We start from the raw sequence: 18,682 nt of genomic DNA, 5'->3' as shown, positions 1-18,682 counted from the left end.
TAGTAACAGGCAAACAATTCAGAAACGAACATGTAACGGAAAATAACCTACCTGGGAAGAATACCATTGAGGTCAGTCAAGGCTAACCTCAATGATTCATTAGAACATTTCATTAATATACATTATACAAACACATTTCAAAGGTGTAAGCAAAAACAATGAAAAATTAAGCCCCAAAAATATTCAAATCACTCCATAACAGAAACTGTTATAGACATAAATGCAACTTAGGTCAACACCTTAATACTGATATGGAATGGTGACTGTAACGGATTTATTATTAGTTTAATATCTATATTTGTGTCAGCTTAATATATATATTTAGAAATGAATCGTAACTTATATTGTTAAATGTGTATTGCGCGAGTCCCGCCTAGAGATTATAAATATATTATAAAGAGACAGTTCAGACAAACTCACTTGCTGGCTACAGTCAGTGTACTATAGGCTTAGGATGTTATAATTGTAATTAACGTTTATTAATTGGCAAACTGCACATACTTGACTAGGAACATTTATAGACTTCGAACATTACAAACTTTAGTGAATTAACTTACTTCGAACGTCAGTTTGTTTTTCGTTTTTGAATTTCGCGCTAAACTACACTAAGGCTATCTGCACTAGTCGTCCTTAATTTAACAGTGTAAGACTAGAGGGAAGGCAACTAGTCATCACCACCCACCACAAACTCCTGGGCTACTCTTTTACCAACGAGTAGTTAGATTAACAGTAACGTTATAACGCCCCCACAGCTAAAAGAGCGAGCATGTTTGGTGCGACGGAGATCCGAGTCCGCAGCCCTCAGATTATGAGTGGAGCGCCTTAATCACCTGGCCATGCGACCACAAACATAAGTGTTTCTCTGAGGACATTAGCTGTTGTCGTCGAAAAAAAAATAACATTCCAAGAATAGAGCAAGCCAGCATTCATCTTAAATCACCTATGTATCAACATAAAAGTAATTTGCATCTCGTGAAAAGTATTCAGTTCTAGATCGAGTAGAGGACTTAATATTGTTTTTAATTTTGTGAAACGTTTGCATATAAATTGGAATTAATTCGCTCTCTGTGAATTGCCAATAAAATAATCAGTTCCAGTATTGTTTGTGAGTTTGTAAAACTTTTGTATATAAATGACTATCTCTAATAACAGTTATTATAAATTGTATTGTTCTTTGTATATTAAAATATATTTTTATTAAAAAAAATTGTGTGCGTCAATCTTTTTCGCAATATCATAAAGTTCATAACATGTTGACGTTCAAGTAACTTCTAAAATCAAATTTCCGGCTATTTGAAATCACAATATGTAACTTACGCAACACAATAAAATGTAGACTTCTTCGATATAAATTATAATACGTAACATGACATTCAGTCAATATCTGTGTTCAAAGTACTGCTCGAACGAGATGAATGCCAATATGGCGGCTTCGTTATCAATATATGTTGCTTTGCTTAGCTGCTTCCACGTTGTTTCGGTCAAGCTTTTAGTATGCAGCCGCTGACATACATTTTATATGACCTGATGTGAAAGACGGCATTCATTCTGAAATTGTTAGGCAAAAATCAGGTAACAGCTCGGAAATTATGACGACAGTATCTGTACTGTAGAACCATGTTCTCCAATTGAATATTGTGCAATTATTTAGTAATTTAGGGGCAGCTGCAAAAGAAAGATTTTGTATCACTTAATATAGAAGGTCTTTCTTTTAAAATCTGTTAACGTTTAATGACGTTTGCCTATAAATACTCCTTCCATACCTCTAATAATTACTTGTCTACATCTTTTCATTTATGTTTGTTTTTGAATTTCGCACAAAGCTGCTCGAGGGGTATGTGTGCTAGCCGTCTCTAATTTAGTAGTCTAAGACTAGAGGGAAGGCAGCTAGTCATCACCACACACCGCCAACTCTTGGGCTACTCTTTTACCAACGAATAATGGGATTGACCGTGACATTATAACGCCCCCACGGCTAAAAGGGCGAACATGTTTGACGCGATGGGGATGCGAACCCGTGACCCTCAGATTACGAGTCGCATGCCTTAACACGCTTGGCCATGTCGGGCCCTCTTCATTTATGAATTATTTACCTGTCGATTTACTTTTAACTCACACGATATAGCAATATGAATTTTTACTTTCAGGTGAAGCAAACTTTTTACCTTAACACCAATTTATTGTGATTTGTTTTAATAAGTTGTCTTAACTGAACTAATTTATGTCTTAGTACCATTATCTTTCATAATTATTATTAAGTATATTTCTTTTTAGAAATATTTTGTTTGTTACATTCACCTATATCCTACCTTCAAACTCAGCTCTCACAGTAAAGGTATTAAATGAAGTTTCCAAGGATCACGATATGATTTTAAATAATACTTTTAGCCCTGATTGAGTAAGGTTTCTATTTGCTAGAATATCAGGTTAAATTTTACTTTATTGACATTATTGTGATATCAGCTTATGTTTTCTTTGCAACAGATAAGTACCTATAGTGTGTTAACATGCCCATCTCACTGAGAAGAGGTAAACAAACCAATCTCTGTGTATTACAATGTAAGTCTAAGAAAGTTAAACGTGAACACTTCGTCTAAAGATACTTTCAGTCTACTATAACGTACTTGATATAGGTAAACATATTGTATCAACCTTACCTTAAACGTTTATTTTGTAAAAGCTTACATTTGTGTCATTTTATAACTAAAAAACGCTAGACCGATTGTCGCGAAACTTGGTTTGTACCCAATTGCAAGAATTGCCATAAAGAAAGGTTCTTGATATGCACCCCATCCAATGTGTAACTACGTCCGTTGACAAGTACGTAAGTCAGTAACGCTATATTTAGTGTAATTATCGTAAAATGGCTTTTGTTTTCTCAATTGTATACTTTTTGGTATATATATATTTTAAAATTTTATTAACGTGTTTTATAGTGTTCTTACCATTAGATTTATTTTAAGTTTCTCTTGTAGCTCAATGGCAGGATAAGTGCCTATCACGCTAGAGTGGGTTTAAGTACCCACCCACAAGAGGCACAGTGTAAATAGCTCATTGTGTACTTTTGTACTTAACACATAATATATACCTCGGGTTAGGAAATTTCCTGATATATTGCCAATTTCTGAGGAACGTTACTTGCAGAATTTGAGCATTGAAATAGGGCATTTAGTAATAAAGTAAAGCAGCGAAAAATATTTTTAAAGGCGTTTTTTATTCATTAATTTTTATCATCATAAGTAATTGAATGTTTTATGATCGTTTGAAAATTACAATTTTCGGCTACATTTTCCAAGCCAATTGTCTCGTGAAAATTAATAACAATTCTTTTGAAGTTTTGCTGTTGTTGTTTTATTAAATGAATACTTATATTTACCTTTAAACAAATAATGAATTCATAAAGAAACATTTCCTTCGGTTCTTTCTCCAGCTGCTTGCCTTTCCTTCTTCTTTTTCTATTCTCTTCAAGAAAATCTTCAATGGGGGTTTGTCTCTATTATCATCTAATATTTTTCCAGTACCACCACATAACATGCTTTTGGTGCAATGTTTTCATTCGAATCAAGAATATCTTTGATGATATTTGAAAGCACGTCTGGAAACGTATTGGAGTTGAAAGATGGTTTTTGGCTGTTCTTTATTCTTTTGCAATGAAGAAACTGATTTCCGAACGAACCTCTCTCTTAGATGGTAGATCCAGTGTAGAGAGGTATTTTATTTTTAACTTCTCAAATATGCGACCAGGAAACTTTATTTTATTACTTATATTTCATTCATCACACATTTGCTACACATCATCCATATAACGATTAATATCCTCTTTTCCACAATTTGTTTTCCTTAAAGAAGCTTTATTGGTCAACTTATCTGAAAAAATTTGTAACGTTTTTCAGGCTCAAGAAAAAATTACTACTTTCTTGATGATGAGAAATCACTTGAAATAGAATTGTATTTCAGAACGGCTGGTATGAGTATTAACACTTTTATTGATAAGCAGAAAACAACGTTTCGGCCTTCCTAGGTCATCATCAGGATAAAGATACAAAATTACTAGCTAAATTACCATTATAGATACGTTGAATAAATTCAACAGATCCTCCATCCAATAGTCTCTATGCCTCTAACTCTACAAACAATACTGAATCACGTTCCTCAGGTGGTCCTTTGCATTTATGACTTCAACAAATTTCCAGTAAGGATAATTTCCTATTTTAAACTGTGCAAGTTGTATTTAGAGTGTCTTATCCTCCTTTCATCCACTGTAGACTACCGCAATCTTTGTACAAGGAATAGTAATTTCCTGGGATGGCAACATGCCCTCTTCATCATTTACTTCACTTATCGTCAGTGTCATCACATACATAAAAAATATCGTTTTGAGTTTCATCCGTAGCACTCACATCAGTATATTTAAGGACTTCTTCAATTTCTCCACATATTCCATGCATATCAAGAACGAAATCATCTTTATGGATGTAGCGCCCATTACACTGTCAGTATCAGTATTTTATTCTGAACTTCAAATTAGATTTCATCTTGATGCTCGTACTCGAGTTTGACTTCGCCTTCAAGTTAAACTTTCATTTCGAATCTGTTTTATGTAACACTTTAAATTTCCACCACATCTGGCTGCAATCGGACCGCTGCAACTGATGGAAGCTGGAGTACTTTATCACATCAGCTTTTCCATCTTCATCAAAAATGATGACGTTATGCTTAAAAAAGATGTCTAAAAGAACTTGATACTTCTTTCATTAGCTATCTCAAAAACTGCTTGCTGATTACGATCAAGTGTATAAAACTCTGGAGCATCGTTTCCTAATCCTCCCATTGTGTCCAACGCTGTAATTAACTGTGCTGCAGATATAACATTATTTCCCATCCTAACATGTCTAAAACCATAGGCCATTGTACAAGCAAAATAGGCATCTGTTGCTATCTCCTTATTTGTATGGATATATCATACAGTTTTTATTGGACTTGTTTCATTTAGTCGTAATATCTCAACAATAAGCTTGTGCCTTTGATACGCCTTTGCATTATTACTCTGGATATACAGCAAAATAATCCTGTTTCTAATCCTTTCTAGTTATGAGATCATAAGATATGTGATCAAAGACAGGCTACTGCCTTCCATTTACAGCATCTTGATTCACAATTGGAAGTATTTAAACCACTGTACTATGCTAACCCAATCCGCATTTTCCAAAATGCTTTCTACTTTTCTTATAATAATATAATGGGCTGAGCTTCATCTTATAATCCATTAGACAATACATTGCATCTATTCAGTTTGTAATGGAACTTGTGTAATTGAACTTGCAAGTAAATAAATGCACCATCCAGGAATCATACTGTTTCCCATGAAGAATTGTTTGCTTTATCTTTATAATTACATTAATTGAGTATCTGACTCTTATGCCCCATTTACAACTTCACTTTGTTAAGAATATCATGAAGCATATGATGGTAATTTGTAAAAACGTTTCTTCAACCCTTCCATGGAAGGAAAGAAATTTTGACTAGTACGACGTTTTATTTTGGAGAGCTACTTTCTGGCAAAGCATGATTTATACAATGGGAATCACATTCTGAGCTATCACCACTACAAGGCACTGCTTCCTTATCCATATGTCGTTTCACAAGTTGATTCACAACGAACATTTGGTTTTTGCAAATATATCTTATATCTGATTCGATTATATAAATAACATAAACCATACGATTAAATGAAATATTTACCAAAATCCTAGTTGCATAATTCAGACCAGTCAAAGCTTCATGCCATTGAAATTCTAAGCATTTCATAATTAAAAAAAACTTTCTCTTACAAAATGTTTCAATAAACTATTTACACATTATATGTAGATCACTTCTACAATACATTCTCATAAGATTTTTAGCAGAGTGATCGATGAACCTCCGATATCAACGTTATGCTCACTCAGTGAAAGCAATTGCTTATCTGATGAGGACAAGGTGAATCTGATTGCAGCTGACATAACGGAAGTATCATATTTCATAAATGACATTTTACCTTTCCCAAATATTTCCGAGATTCCAAAGTGCTCTAATGCTTTCATATACTTCTGTACATTTTCCTTCCTGAAGGTTTCTCATCTGGCACTGTGTCTTTGTACAAAGCCTTTACTTGTCTCATTTGGAAATAGTAACATAACAAAACCATTAACACATTTTTTGTATTGAACCCACACTCAATGTCTTTTGCATTCTGCAAACGTCAGGACATAGATGTAAGCTAGACATCATCTCACAGTTACTAGTACATTTTTGGTAGCTGATAAGTACCATATCAATAAGTTGATCTCGATCTGCTGGGAAAAACAATATTGCATTATTTTTGTAAACATTATTGTTACAAAGAAAAACCATCTGCCTGTAATATGGAAAATATTTTATTGATATTTCTTAACCAATTGTTCCTTGACGAACATCACTGCTTGAAAAATAAGAGTAATATGAAAAATAAATAGAAAATGCTGTCCATAATTTACTCAGTTTTTGAATCTCATACATGTATGGCTTTCATGAGCAAGTTTGTTCCCTTAATCACAGAATCTAAAATCTCAACATAATTCTGTTGTGTTATGTATTATATTTTATCTCGTACGAGCCTCCGAGTTATTATGTTACCTACGTTACATATTACGATTTCAAGTAGCCCGAGATTATAATTTTAATTTAGCAATTTAATTTAATTTGAGAACAAATTTGTACCCCGGAGGCATGTATTACATACTAAATCAAATATTTTTGTTCAATTATTGATTTTTAATGTGTATCAAAGCTATGATATTTGCTAAAAAGATTGATAAATACATTTTTTCATAAAAGAAATATATTTTCATATACAAATAATAATACAACTTATAATAATATTTATTACAAGCAATGGTTTATATACAAGAATTTTACAAAATTACAAACAATGCTAAACCGTTTATCTGGTTTGGAACTGGATATTTTATTGACGTTCTCGGTGAACGAATAATTCAAATTTTGATATCGGTACAGTTCACTTAACAAATAAATAATCTCTAGCTTCTCGTATATGAGTTTTCCGCTAGAGTTACGTGATGTTTCCATAGAAATATTAACGTTTTAATTTAATTCTCTGAGGTTGAACGGTTTGTAATATTCGAAATCTATGAACGTTGCCGGTCACATATCTCTAGTTTTCCGATTTATCACAGTCATACCTTCCGAGGTTTATAGTATAAAGATTGTAGATGACCAATGATATTAAACTCTCTCTCTGCGTGTTGTGATGGCTACCTTTTTTACTCTTTAGGCGAGATTCTCGAAAATTCTGTTGACCTAATATTACTGATATTTACTTAGGTATATAGATTGTTTATTGTTACGCTCGAGAATCTACTACAAATTTAGAGAACAGGCAATACTTCTGCAATACATATTTCAAAATATAAGTTATATACATTTCTAAATATATATTAAACTGAAACAAACATAGATAATAAAGTAATGTTATATCCGTTATAATTGCTACTTTTCTTATCTTCTGTACCTTTGAATCAGACTGACGACCCCTTTTGCGTTTCATTTTCTCTTCAAAGTTTTTGTCATCATGATATCAGCCACTCGCGGAGCATTTTTCACATAATCCACACTTGGCATGTTTGTATTTACATGCTAAAGGTACCATTTTGGCCTCTTTTTCTCGAAATAAACAGAGGGAAATCGAAATCTTATTAGATTATTGGTATAGTATGATAGAATTTCAGTAGGTTCAGGAAGACCATGGTTTTAGCTCTGTTACATTATCAAAGAATCAATGCAAAACGTTTAACAAATTATCTTTTTCCGGCTTAAATAGCCTAGTGCGACTGAGAACAAATTTGTACCCCGGAGGCATGTATTGCATATTAAAATCAAATATTTTTGTTCAATGATTGATTTTCATTCTCAACTTATTCTGTTTTAATTTGTATGGATAATAATCTATCTATTTGTTATAAAAAAGCACGCCCAAGAAAGCAAAATTAGATAACACGAGAAAATTTACAGTAACATCGAACAAAAGAGCTTCTACCTTATTTTTATATACCCCTGAGCAGATATTGGCTCATTAAATATAATAGCGCAATATTTTTGTTATATATTTTCTTATGTTGGGCTAACCAAATTTTTAGTAAAGTTATGGAAAAACACTCTCCTTCAAATAAAGACACATTCTTTCAAAACCTTCAAACTCTTTCAAAGAATTGTATCTCCAATAGTTTTGAAAAATTGTCTTAAAGGATGTAGATTCTCACATTATAAATGTTATATTTAGTTTTATGCCTCGTTTCATTCAGCTAAGTTGTCCAGTTTTTTCTTGGTGTTTATTTTTTTACATTTTAACATTTAATATATTATATTAACAAAATATTTTAGTGCAATTTATGATTTCCGAAATTTACTAACACGATAAAAGTTCAAAAAGCAGTTATAAATATATTTAAAAGCTAAAAAAAAAACATTTTAACTTGACTCGGCTGTAGCCAGCTAATGGTACATCTCCTAAGGGAATAAATAAATTAAAACAGCAAGGTACTATAAAAAAACAACTGAGCTGTAAGTGGAAAATGTAGAGTGAACTGTAGGTTATTCGAAAATGTGTTACTCATCATACGTATAGCAGCAAAGAAAGTTTAGTGTGTGAAAAACATGGATTACCAGTAGAGGTCTAAATATTGTGCAATTTTTTTTTCAGTTACTTTCATAACAGACGGCTTGAAATCAATTTGTGCTGACTTAGGTATCTTTAGAAAAGTAGCTTGAATCAATGATATTTTTATTAGGATGTAGAAACCATCCTTGTAAATCGCTGAAGATACAGCCCAGTTACAAAATATGTGTTAATACCAACTAATAATTACACTTCTTTAAAATGCTGAATTGAAAGACGATCTAATAGAGTAAGAAACTTAATTTATTGAAGATCTTTATCTAATCTTCTTTAACTGCAACTCTTTAGAGCTTGAGCTGAGGATATTATGTTTAGTTTGTTTTCTTAGGCTGGATAAGAGTATACTAAAGAACAAACTTTCTGTATAAACTACTTATATGTTATTATTGTTAGAAGAACCATAATAAAATACTTTTACACAAGTTTAATTAACTACAATCCTACCTAAAACAGATATGTAAACGTCGCTTTTGGCCATCCTACCCTTCTTGTCCTTAGCTTGACAAACGTATTTTCCTTCATCTGTTGCTCGATCAACACTTTCCACTACAAGGGTGCCGTTACTATACACTTTCTGCCTTTGATTATATGGTAATTTAGAACCATCTTTGGAAGAAAAAAAACAAACAGACTTTACAAGTAACATACACATATTGGAAAATAGTTTGAAAAAATTATCTACCTTTAAAATATTATATTAAATAACATTTGATTCAAAACCGAAAACTTAACATACATGGAGTTTTGAACCGATTATATTGTATTTTACTAATACACAGTAAAATTCACATTTATTTAATTCCATGACTTTAATGAATGGTAAGACAATCTTAGCTTAATAACAGAGTGAAAACGAGTTACGTCTCTCAGTCAAAACATGAAAAAATATATATAAATCAAAATCAAGAAGATTGTTGGTAGCGTTCAAAATTTATTTGGGCAACTGATTTATTAATAACATGGAAATATTAAACTATAATGATAATTCATGAAAGAATGACCAATATTTCATAAGTATTGTACAGTTATGACAGAAAGTGTTCGTACCCCTGCGTCGTGAGTAGTTTTTTCCTCATAACTTAAACTGTATAAAAATAGGATAATGAAAGTATAGTATATTATAAATATTATACTAACACATATCTACATAATTTTTTATATAAATTGAACGACAAATAAACTGTTTATAAACAAATAACCAAACATAGCAGGGGCAGAAAGTGTTCGTGCGTCTACTTTAATGGTCAGTTGTGCAGCCTTTCAGGTGACTTCCTTGGCGCAATCTCTCGTCATAGCCATTCATGATCGTTTGACAGTACTTGACTGGTATTTTCTTCCATTCTTCTTTACAGAAGGCTTCCAACTCTTGCAAGTTTTTTGGATGACGCTGATGAACCCTGATCTTCAATTCATGTCAAACGTTTTCAATTGGGTTAAGATCGGGTTACTGCGATTGCCACTCCAGAACGCTTATATGGTTCCTCTGCAACCAGGATTGCACATATTTCGATGTGTGCTTAAGGTCGTTGTCGTGCTGGAAGATCCAACGACGCCCAAACCTCAAGTTTTGAGCATCATTCTTGATATAAGTGCCTAATATATCAACGTGCTCTTCTTTCTTCATAATTCCGTTGACGCTATGACGGCTGCCTACACCAGAAGAGCTGAAGGAACTCCATAGCATGATCGAACCACCTCCGTGTTTAACTGTAAGGACGGTGTTCTTTGGAAGATTTCATTCACTCTTCTTACGGAAAAATTAGCGAACATCATTGTAGCCGAAAAGCTCGATTTTAGTCTCGTCTGACAAAAGAATACTCTTCCAATATGTAAAGGGTGTATCTACATGCTTTCTTGCATACCTCAATCGTGCTTCTAAATGAACAGGCTTTAAATATGGAGTTCTACGAAAACGGCATGCTTTGAACCCAGAAGAGCGTAACATGTTCGTAACTGTAGAGGTGCTTACTTCAACCCCAGTTTCCCTTATCAGTTTCTGTATGTCATTACAAGTTAAACAAAGGTTCCTACTAACTTCTCTGAGAATCTTCCTCTTGGTTCTCTCTGGAATTTTGGTGGAGCGTCTGGAACGAAGGAGGTTAGCAGTTGATCCTGTAAGCTTAAACTTGGCAATTATGCTTTGAACAATAGATTTTGGCATATTAAGCAGTGTAGCAATACCGGAAAGAGACACACAAGACTTGTGTTTTACAATAATTCGGGTTTTTTAAATCACTGGACAGTTGTTTCCTGTTCGCCATGATGACCAAGCAAATAATGAGGGAGACGGCGCTAAACTGCCAGAAGAAAATTTTTTGCTGGCTAAATTCTAATGATTATGAACTCAGTGTCTAGTTCTTGAATGGTATAATGTAGTTTATTCGCCAAACTAAACAAATTTTTTCGGGAATATCAGTTTTTCACACGTTCTGAAATGTACGAACACTTTCTCCTCCTCCTATTTTTGGTTATTTGTTTATAAACAGTTTATTTGTCGATTAATTTACATAAAAAAATATGTAAATGTGTGTTAGTATAATGTATTATACTTCTATTAGCCTACTCGTGATACATTTTAAATTCTGAGCAAAAACCAGTCGGGATGCAGGGGTACGAACACTTTATGTCGTAACTGTATATAAAAAGCACGATGTCACGTAATATACATGCAAATAAATAGTTGAGCACTGCTGAGCAACAGTTGTTTTCAATAATTTACTTTCTTTCGTGTGTGCGACTATTCCTAAAGTTTTGCTGTTTCATTTCACACTTGTATGATTTTAAAACTAGCAATTTCTATTGTGTAGTTTTTATTAAATCTCATGTTATATTGTAATCTACATATTTGCGAACTAAGGAAAATAAACAAAGGTTCTGATGACCTTTTGCATATGTTTTGTTGGTTGGCGTTTTTTCTCAACCAGTTTCACTTGCACTGTGTATATGTATTTTATCGATTTTTCATGTAAAATTATACTACAATCATACATATTTCATAAAGATGTAGAAAATGGTTAAATAAATATTACATAAACGGAAAAAAATGTAACATAAATCTGATTTACACACACACACACACACACACATATATTTAGCTTTTCACAAATCATGAATAATTTCTTTTCTATGTGGTGTATCTTATAACTATTCAAAGTATTAAAAAAGACTAAAATGAAAAAACAATATTTTTATAAATAAAAAACATGACTATATATATATATCAATATATGTAATAGCATTGTATAATAAAAAACAGAAGAAGTGCTACAGAAGAATATATACAAAGAGATCTAGCTTTAACCTGATTGCTTTTTCTTTGAAGAATCGATTTGCCTATATCTAAGCAACGACACGTGCTGTAGACAGGTATTGGGTTTTGAAGATCATTGAATAGCACGTGCATTAGGTACAAAAGATACTATGCAACAACACCTGAGAGAAAAAAAAGCCTAAGAGGTTTACACTGTGCCTGGCACGGCTCTCCCCTTCATTATAACATAATAATGATAGGGTTTTGTTCAGCACAGCTGCAAAACAGCCCAATGTGTTGTTCGATTTCTAACCTACCTCTATTCTGCTTGGTGACAAGCATCTAATCAATACAAGGATGCATTGTTTCACACATATCTCTTGGATGGTCGATCTTACGTTAATATAAAACCGAATCTCGATTATACCAGATAAAAAAACAGATGTTTTGACCAATACACCATTGATTTATTTGTGTTAAGGGAAGGTGTTACTTGTGTAACGTCTTCCCAAAAAATGATAAGAGACATACAATAAAAACTATGCGTAATTTATATTGGTTAGTGAGATCTTCACAAAGCTGAACAAAACGCAAGATTTTCAGAGCACAGCTAGAAAGTAAGAGTTCACACTGCATTTATTATCGCTACGTTCCCCTTATATTAATTTTGAAATCTTAATGAAATAATCTAATTCACTACAAAAAGTAAATTACTTTTACACCTTGTAAGCCTTCTTACAAGTGTATCAAAGAAGTGAGTTGAAGCAAAAAGAAAAGAGGTAAATTTATAAACTACTTATTTTCCTTTACGATATAATTTCTCAACAGAAAATTGTTGCCACAGTTGACGAAGAGAATTTTAGTAGTATAACCTTTTTCTGAGAACTTATGCTAGAATACTTAAACTTTTGTTTTGAGTCATAATTTGTCTTTCATTAAGCGGTTTCTTTTATCATTCTTTATCATAATCTGTCCTAATTTCAGTGTTTTTTTTTTCAAAACTTTGAATAATACTATCTCACAAATGAGTATTCTTATAATACAAATTAGCTAAACAATTTCATGCTCTGAGAAAAATTCCTTAAAACAAAAGTTATATATTGACCTTTGATAATTTTCCATCTAAAGATGGATTAATTAAACGTTTCACTGATCATATACGTAGGTTTAACTGTAATGTAAGTTTAAGGCAAATCTTTGTGGAAAAAATAATTAAAACTCTAGCGTGTCAAAGTGAGCATCTTTTTCTTTCAGAAATAAGATAAATGTATTCTTGTTTGTGAAATTGTACTTCCAATTATTTGATATGTGACTCATGTAAAAAAAATTAAACGTTTTCTTTGCAATTGTATAATAACATGAAGGTATTAATACTAGAGACAAAAATATAGTCCAAGCATTTTATTATGAATCAATATGTACAACTATTTTTGTTATATCAGTTACAAAACTAATAATTCATAAGGTGACACTTGGTTTTTCAATAAATACTAAAATAAAGGCTGGAAAACACTGTTGTATGACAGACAGCTCGTTTTGGTTCTTAAACAATAAGAAAACCTGCATATAGTGTGCAACGACTTTTACAAAATTAATTGTTAGGTATCAGTTAACAATTTAATGGCGAAGAATGGTAGTTCCAAGAGCATTGAAATAATTTTCTATTAAATAATTTTAACACTCATTAGAACATAATTACGCTCAGTTTATTTTTGTTTAAGCAATAATTAGAAGAAGAGTATGTCTATTGGCTGTATCCACCGAGGGAAATCGAATCATTGATTTTAGCGTTGTAACTCTGTAGACATTCTGCTACCCCCACTCAAGGGACCAAAAAAAGAGAAAATGTTTGCAGAAATTCTTTTTTACCACCAAATTCTTGATATATTTCAGTGAAATATGTTACTAGCCATCGATGCACGTCATAAACGAGCTAAAATATATCTGATATATATACAATACACGGCCAAAAGTATGTTGACACCCCTTCTAACTAGCGGATTCGGCTATTCCAGCTACACCCATTGCTAACAGATGCATACAATCAAGCATGCAGCCATGCAATCTCTATAGATAAACATTGGCAGTAGAATGGGTTGTACTGAAGAGCTAAGTGACTTTCAATGTGGTACTGTCATGGGATGCCACCTTTCCAACAAGTCAGTTTGTCAAATTGCTGCCCTGATAGAGTTGCCCCGATCAACTGTAAATGCTGTTATAATGAAGTAGAAATGTCTAGGAGCAACAGCAGCTCAGCCACATAGCGGTAGGCCACACAAGCTCCCAGAACTGGACAGCCAAGTGCTGAAGCGTGTAGCGCGTAAAAATCGTTAGTTCACAGTTGCCACACTTACTACCTCTGTAATGGAAGCAACGTCATTACAAGAACTGTTCTTCAGGAGCTTCATGAAGGGGTTTCCATGGCCGGGCAGCCGCACACAAACCTAACATCACCATGCGCAATACCAAGCATCGGCTAGAGTGATGCAAAGCACATTGGACTCTGGAGCAGCGGCAACTGTTTTAAAGTGATGAATCGCGCTCCGCTCTCTGGCAGTCTGACGAACAAATCTGGGTTTGGTTGATGCTAGGAGAACACTATCTGCCTGAATACATAGTGCCAGTTCTAAAGTTTTGTGGAGGAGAAATAATAGTTTGGGGCTGTTTCTCATGATTTGGACTAGGCTCTTTAGTTTTAGTGAAGGTAAATCTTAATGCTAGAGCATACAATGGCATTCTAGAAGAAAATTGTGTGCTTCCAACTTTGTGGCAACAGTTTGGGAAAGGCCCTTTCTTGGTTCAGCATGAAAATGCCTCCATGCACTAAGCGAGGATCATAAAGACATGGTTTTCTGAGGTTTCTGTGGAATAGCTCGACTGGCTTGCACAGAGCTCTGATCTAAACCCCATCGAACACCTTTAGGATAAATTGGAACGCCGACTGCGAGCCAGGCTTTCTCGCCCGACAACAGTGCCCGACCTCACTAATAGGTGAATAGGACGAATCCCCGAAGCCATGTTCCAAAATGTAGTGAAAAACCTTTCGAGAAGAGTGAAGGCTTTTTGCAACAAAAGAGAGACCAATTCCATTTAATGCTCATGGTTTTAGAATGAGATGTTCAACAAGCACATTAGGGTGTGATGGTCGGGGGTCTACATACTTTTGGCTAGATGTAATGTAAAAAAACGTATTTGTCTTATCTATAAATTAATAATCCTCCTCTGGATTTATTGAAGAGGTAAAAATATATTACTAGAATGAATTGTTAATCAAAATTATTTAGTCTTTTCAATACTGGCAAAAATAACCCTTATATGATTAACTAATTTCCATGCTTTTACAAAAGCTGCCTCATTTCTAGTACTGTGGACTTACAAAAGAATATAGTGGTTTCGTAATTGAATGAAATTTTTTAACGTTTCTGTCTGATCGCTGAAGAAATTGGGCCCGGCATGGTAAGGTGGTTAGGGCACTCGACTCGCAATCTGAAGGTCGCGGGTTCGGAGCCCCGTTTCACCAAATATGTTCGTCCTTTCAGCTGTGCGAGCATTATACTTAACGGTCAATCCCACTATTCGATGGTAAGAGAGTAGCCCAAGAGTTGGCGGAGGTAATGATAAATATCAGCCTTTCTTCTAGTCTCACACTGCTAAATTAAGCACGGCTAAAGCAGATAGCTCTCGTGTAGCTTTGTGCGAAATTCAAAACAATCCAAACTGAAGAATTTGTATTTTTAAGGTCATGTTTGTTTTCTCACACTTAAGCAGGATCGTTGTAGGAGATTCTGTGGTTTCTTTTGGCGTTTTAGAATCTTCGTTACACTGAATATTTGTACTTAGTGTCATTAAACGTTAATAGGTTATACTTAGTTAATGAAACTAAAATAAAAAACATTCTGAAAACAGTAAATAATCAGTTGTTAAGTGCAAATAAAGCTTATCTATGACCTCATCGACTTTACCTTAAACAAACTTTTTTTAATTAATGTTTTTGTAGATATTCAGTTAGTTAGAAATTACAATTTACTCTTTAAACAAATAAACCTTACGTATTTGTTACCGCGAAACATCACTTTAATAATTAACCGGGCTATTTTACCTTTCATCATCCATTAATCAAAAAAAGAACACTGTCATTATGAAAGCGGCCCCGCAAGATATCGTTGGTTACATAAAGAAGAGCATATAATTTATTGGATTAGCAAGAAAGTGTGCCAAAGTTTCTCTGCATTGACAACCATTTATTATACTCATATCAACACCTATCGGGTTCTCTTGCTAGCAATAATATTGAACTTACATCTTTTGGAAGGCTGTGAGTGTATACAATACGCTGTTATTCTGGTTTTATTAACAACACCACGAACAGGTTATTAATTCAGTATTCTCCCGCAAGAAATAATAACACTGTCTCAAAAAAGTCGATTCTCATTCATTTTTTTCATAAGAAGTTTCTCTTAAAATAAAAATGTGTGATCTCATAAATAGCCATTCACTTATTATTGTTGTATAAACATCGCATAAAAAAGTTTAATCACATACTTATATAAATATTCCAGACAGGTTGTGTTAGTTGCTACCTTTTTGGTCTTTATCTCCGCTTCTTTTGCAATTATTGTGTTTCTTATTTCATCGTAGAAGAAAATGTATCTTTTTACAAATGATTCTGTCAAACGTGTCTCTTTCAGTGTAAGTTTTCACCATGTGCCATGTGTTGATTCTTCCTGCTATTGTCCTTGGTTTTACTGCTGCTTGAGCTCTAACTTAAACAACTAAATAGATCCTGTTATTTAAAAAATACATATATATTATATTAAATCAACGACACTATTTCTGGTATAATTTCAAACAAACGAAAAATTATTATTATTGAATCTTCCGGCATAAATAATATATTCTGGTTTGTTAATTTGTTTAAGAACAAAGCCAGTTTCTTCCATCTTAAGTGTCCACCGCTGGGATCGAACCCCATATTTAACGTTGTAACTCTCTAAAATTACTGCTGTCCTATCTGGGTACATATTAAGTGGAATAATCTAAATAAAGTTCAAGTCTATCTTTTGTCGCAATGTTTAGAAAAGCTCCTGTATCATTTGATTCATTGTGAGAATACGAGAGCATATTCCTTTTTACATTTAAATGTAAGACGCACCTGGTAATTTCAGTTAGAAAATGAAATACATTTTTATCAGTTGATACGTTCTACATGTTTCACAGTCTATATAATATATTCCTACGTTGCGATAGTTGAGTGGATTATTATAAAGGATCATTTGCGCAGTTAGAAAACGATCTGAATGTTAAGATCGACTTACTAATTACAAATATTACATTTAATCCGACAAGTTTGCTCTATCTTTCTGGCAATAGCTGTGCAATGATTTTTTTTCTAGGAAACTTAGTTTTTTCAGAGTACAAGTATCTATTTTAATACACCGTTTTCTCTTGTACATATTTCAATAAACTGGCTAAAATCTTAGATTTACGACTTCCAAGAGCTTAAAAGCAGACTAAAGTCGTAAAAATCAATTAGTATAAATTTTGCAATTTAGCCGGTTGCAGTGAATCAGGTGTCTATAAATATATATTTTATGAAAAAAAATTGATTTCTATAGATATATATTTTATAAAAAAAAATTGATTTGAGGGAATAATTTCACCAATTTCAAACCATTGTTCATCATCATTGTAACGTACCAGGGAAGTGCCAGTTTTGTCATGATGATTTTACGAGTTAGAAAGTTATTTTCGTAACTACACCCTTCACTCTTTAGATAAGGTTCTGGTTAAGTAATAGTATGGTTTCACTATTCAGATAAAATCTTGGGTGACCTATGGCGTCGTTTTGAAACCTGTTTTTTTTTCATTCTTGTTTTATTTTGCGAGTTTTCGATTTTTATGGAAAACACTGCAGGCGTCCTTCTTCGAAATATTGCACTTTTCTGGTTCTACGTCGTTTAAATATACTGACACCAGCAAAATTTCACATACCACGTTTTCGATATATTTTTAAGCCTGTTTCTTTTAACATGCGTCGTTAGTTCCTGTTTATATTATGATCGAAGTTTTAGAACTATTCCGCTATTTTCACGGAACATAAGTAATTTACTTAAGTTCTATACTGACGGTTTGTATTAATATCATTCTGTATGATATTAATAGTAGTTGCACTAAAACTGATGTCACTTTAAGAGCATCAAGAGGTCATAAGTTCAGAAGAATAACAAGCACATAAATATGTATATATAGAGAGAAAGGGAGAGAAAAAGAAGTCCAACTAAACTCTAAGGTCTAAAGCAGCTCCTGCTGAGTAAAAATTGATTTAAGTATTTTCTCATTAAAGAGTACAGCAAATCAAAGTCAATCTCTAATATTTCAATTCTTAAAAATATCTGTTAGCCAAAACACTTTTCATTGCATTTCTTGTAGTTTTTTTCCATTTTTATAATATTTGTAACAGTTATTTTCAAATAAGTAATTTCACTTTAATGTAGTCTAATGTAACGGTGATAGCTTTTGAATGTTCTTATGACTATAGTTACTACAACATATTTTATTCCGGTGAATAAGAAAATAATTGACAAATAAATCAAATTTAAAAACATTTTCAATTAATGTTTTTAAAGGCAACTTTTTCATCCGAAAGAAACTAATAGTAGTTTACTTTTGATAATGTTTGTGTAGTTATGCTTTTAGTCAAGATTTATCGACTTTTTTAT

The 18,682-nt window shown here is 32.9% G+C and overlaps 1 protein-coding gene across 4 annotated transcripts in view; it reads right to left on the bottom strand.

The window, feature by feature from the left end:
- LOC143252819 (cell adhesion molecule Dscam1-like) overlaps positions 1 to 18,682 on the bottom strand; it is a 99,771-nt gene that overhangs the window by 48,516 nt on the left and 32,573 nt on the right. For all 4 annotated transcript variants that reach the window (XM_076505558.1, XM_076505560.1, XM_076505559.1 and 1 more), the window contains one exon: positions 9,158 to 9,319. In XM_076505558.1, the coding sequence (XP_076361673.1) occupies positions 9,158 to 9,319 (162 nt within the window). The remainder of the gene's footprint in view (positions 1 to 9,157; positions 9,320 to 18,682) is intronic.

This window comes from Tachypleus tridentatus, chromosome 6, assembly GCF_004210375.1.
Source record: "Tachypleus tridentatus isolate NWPU-2018 chromosome 6, ASM421037v1, whole genome shotgun sequence".
NCBI classification, from domain to species: Eukaryota; Metazoa; Arthropoda; class Merostomata; order Xiphosura; family Limulidae; genus Tachypleus; species Tachypleus tridentatus.
This window is presented reverse-complemented; position numbering and strand designations above follow the sequence as displayed.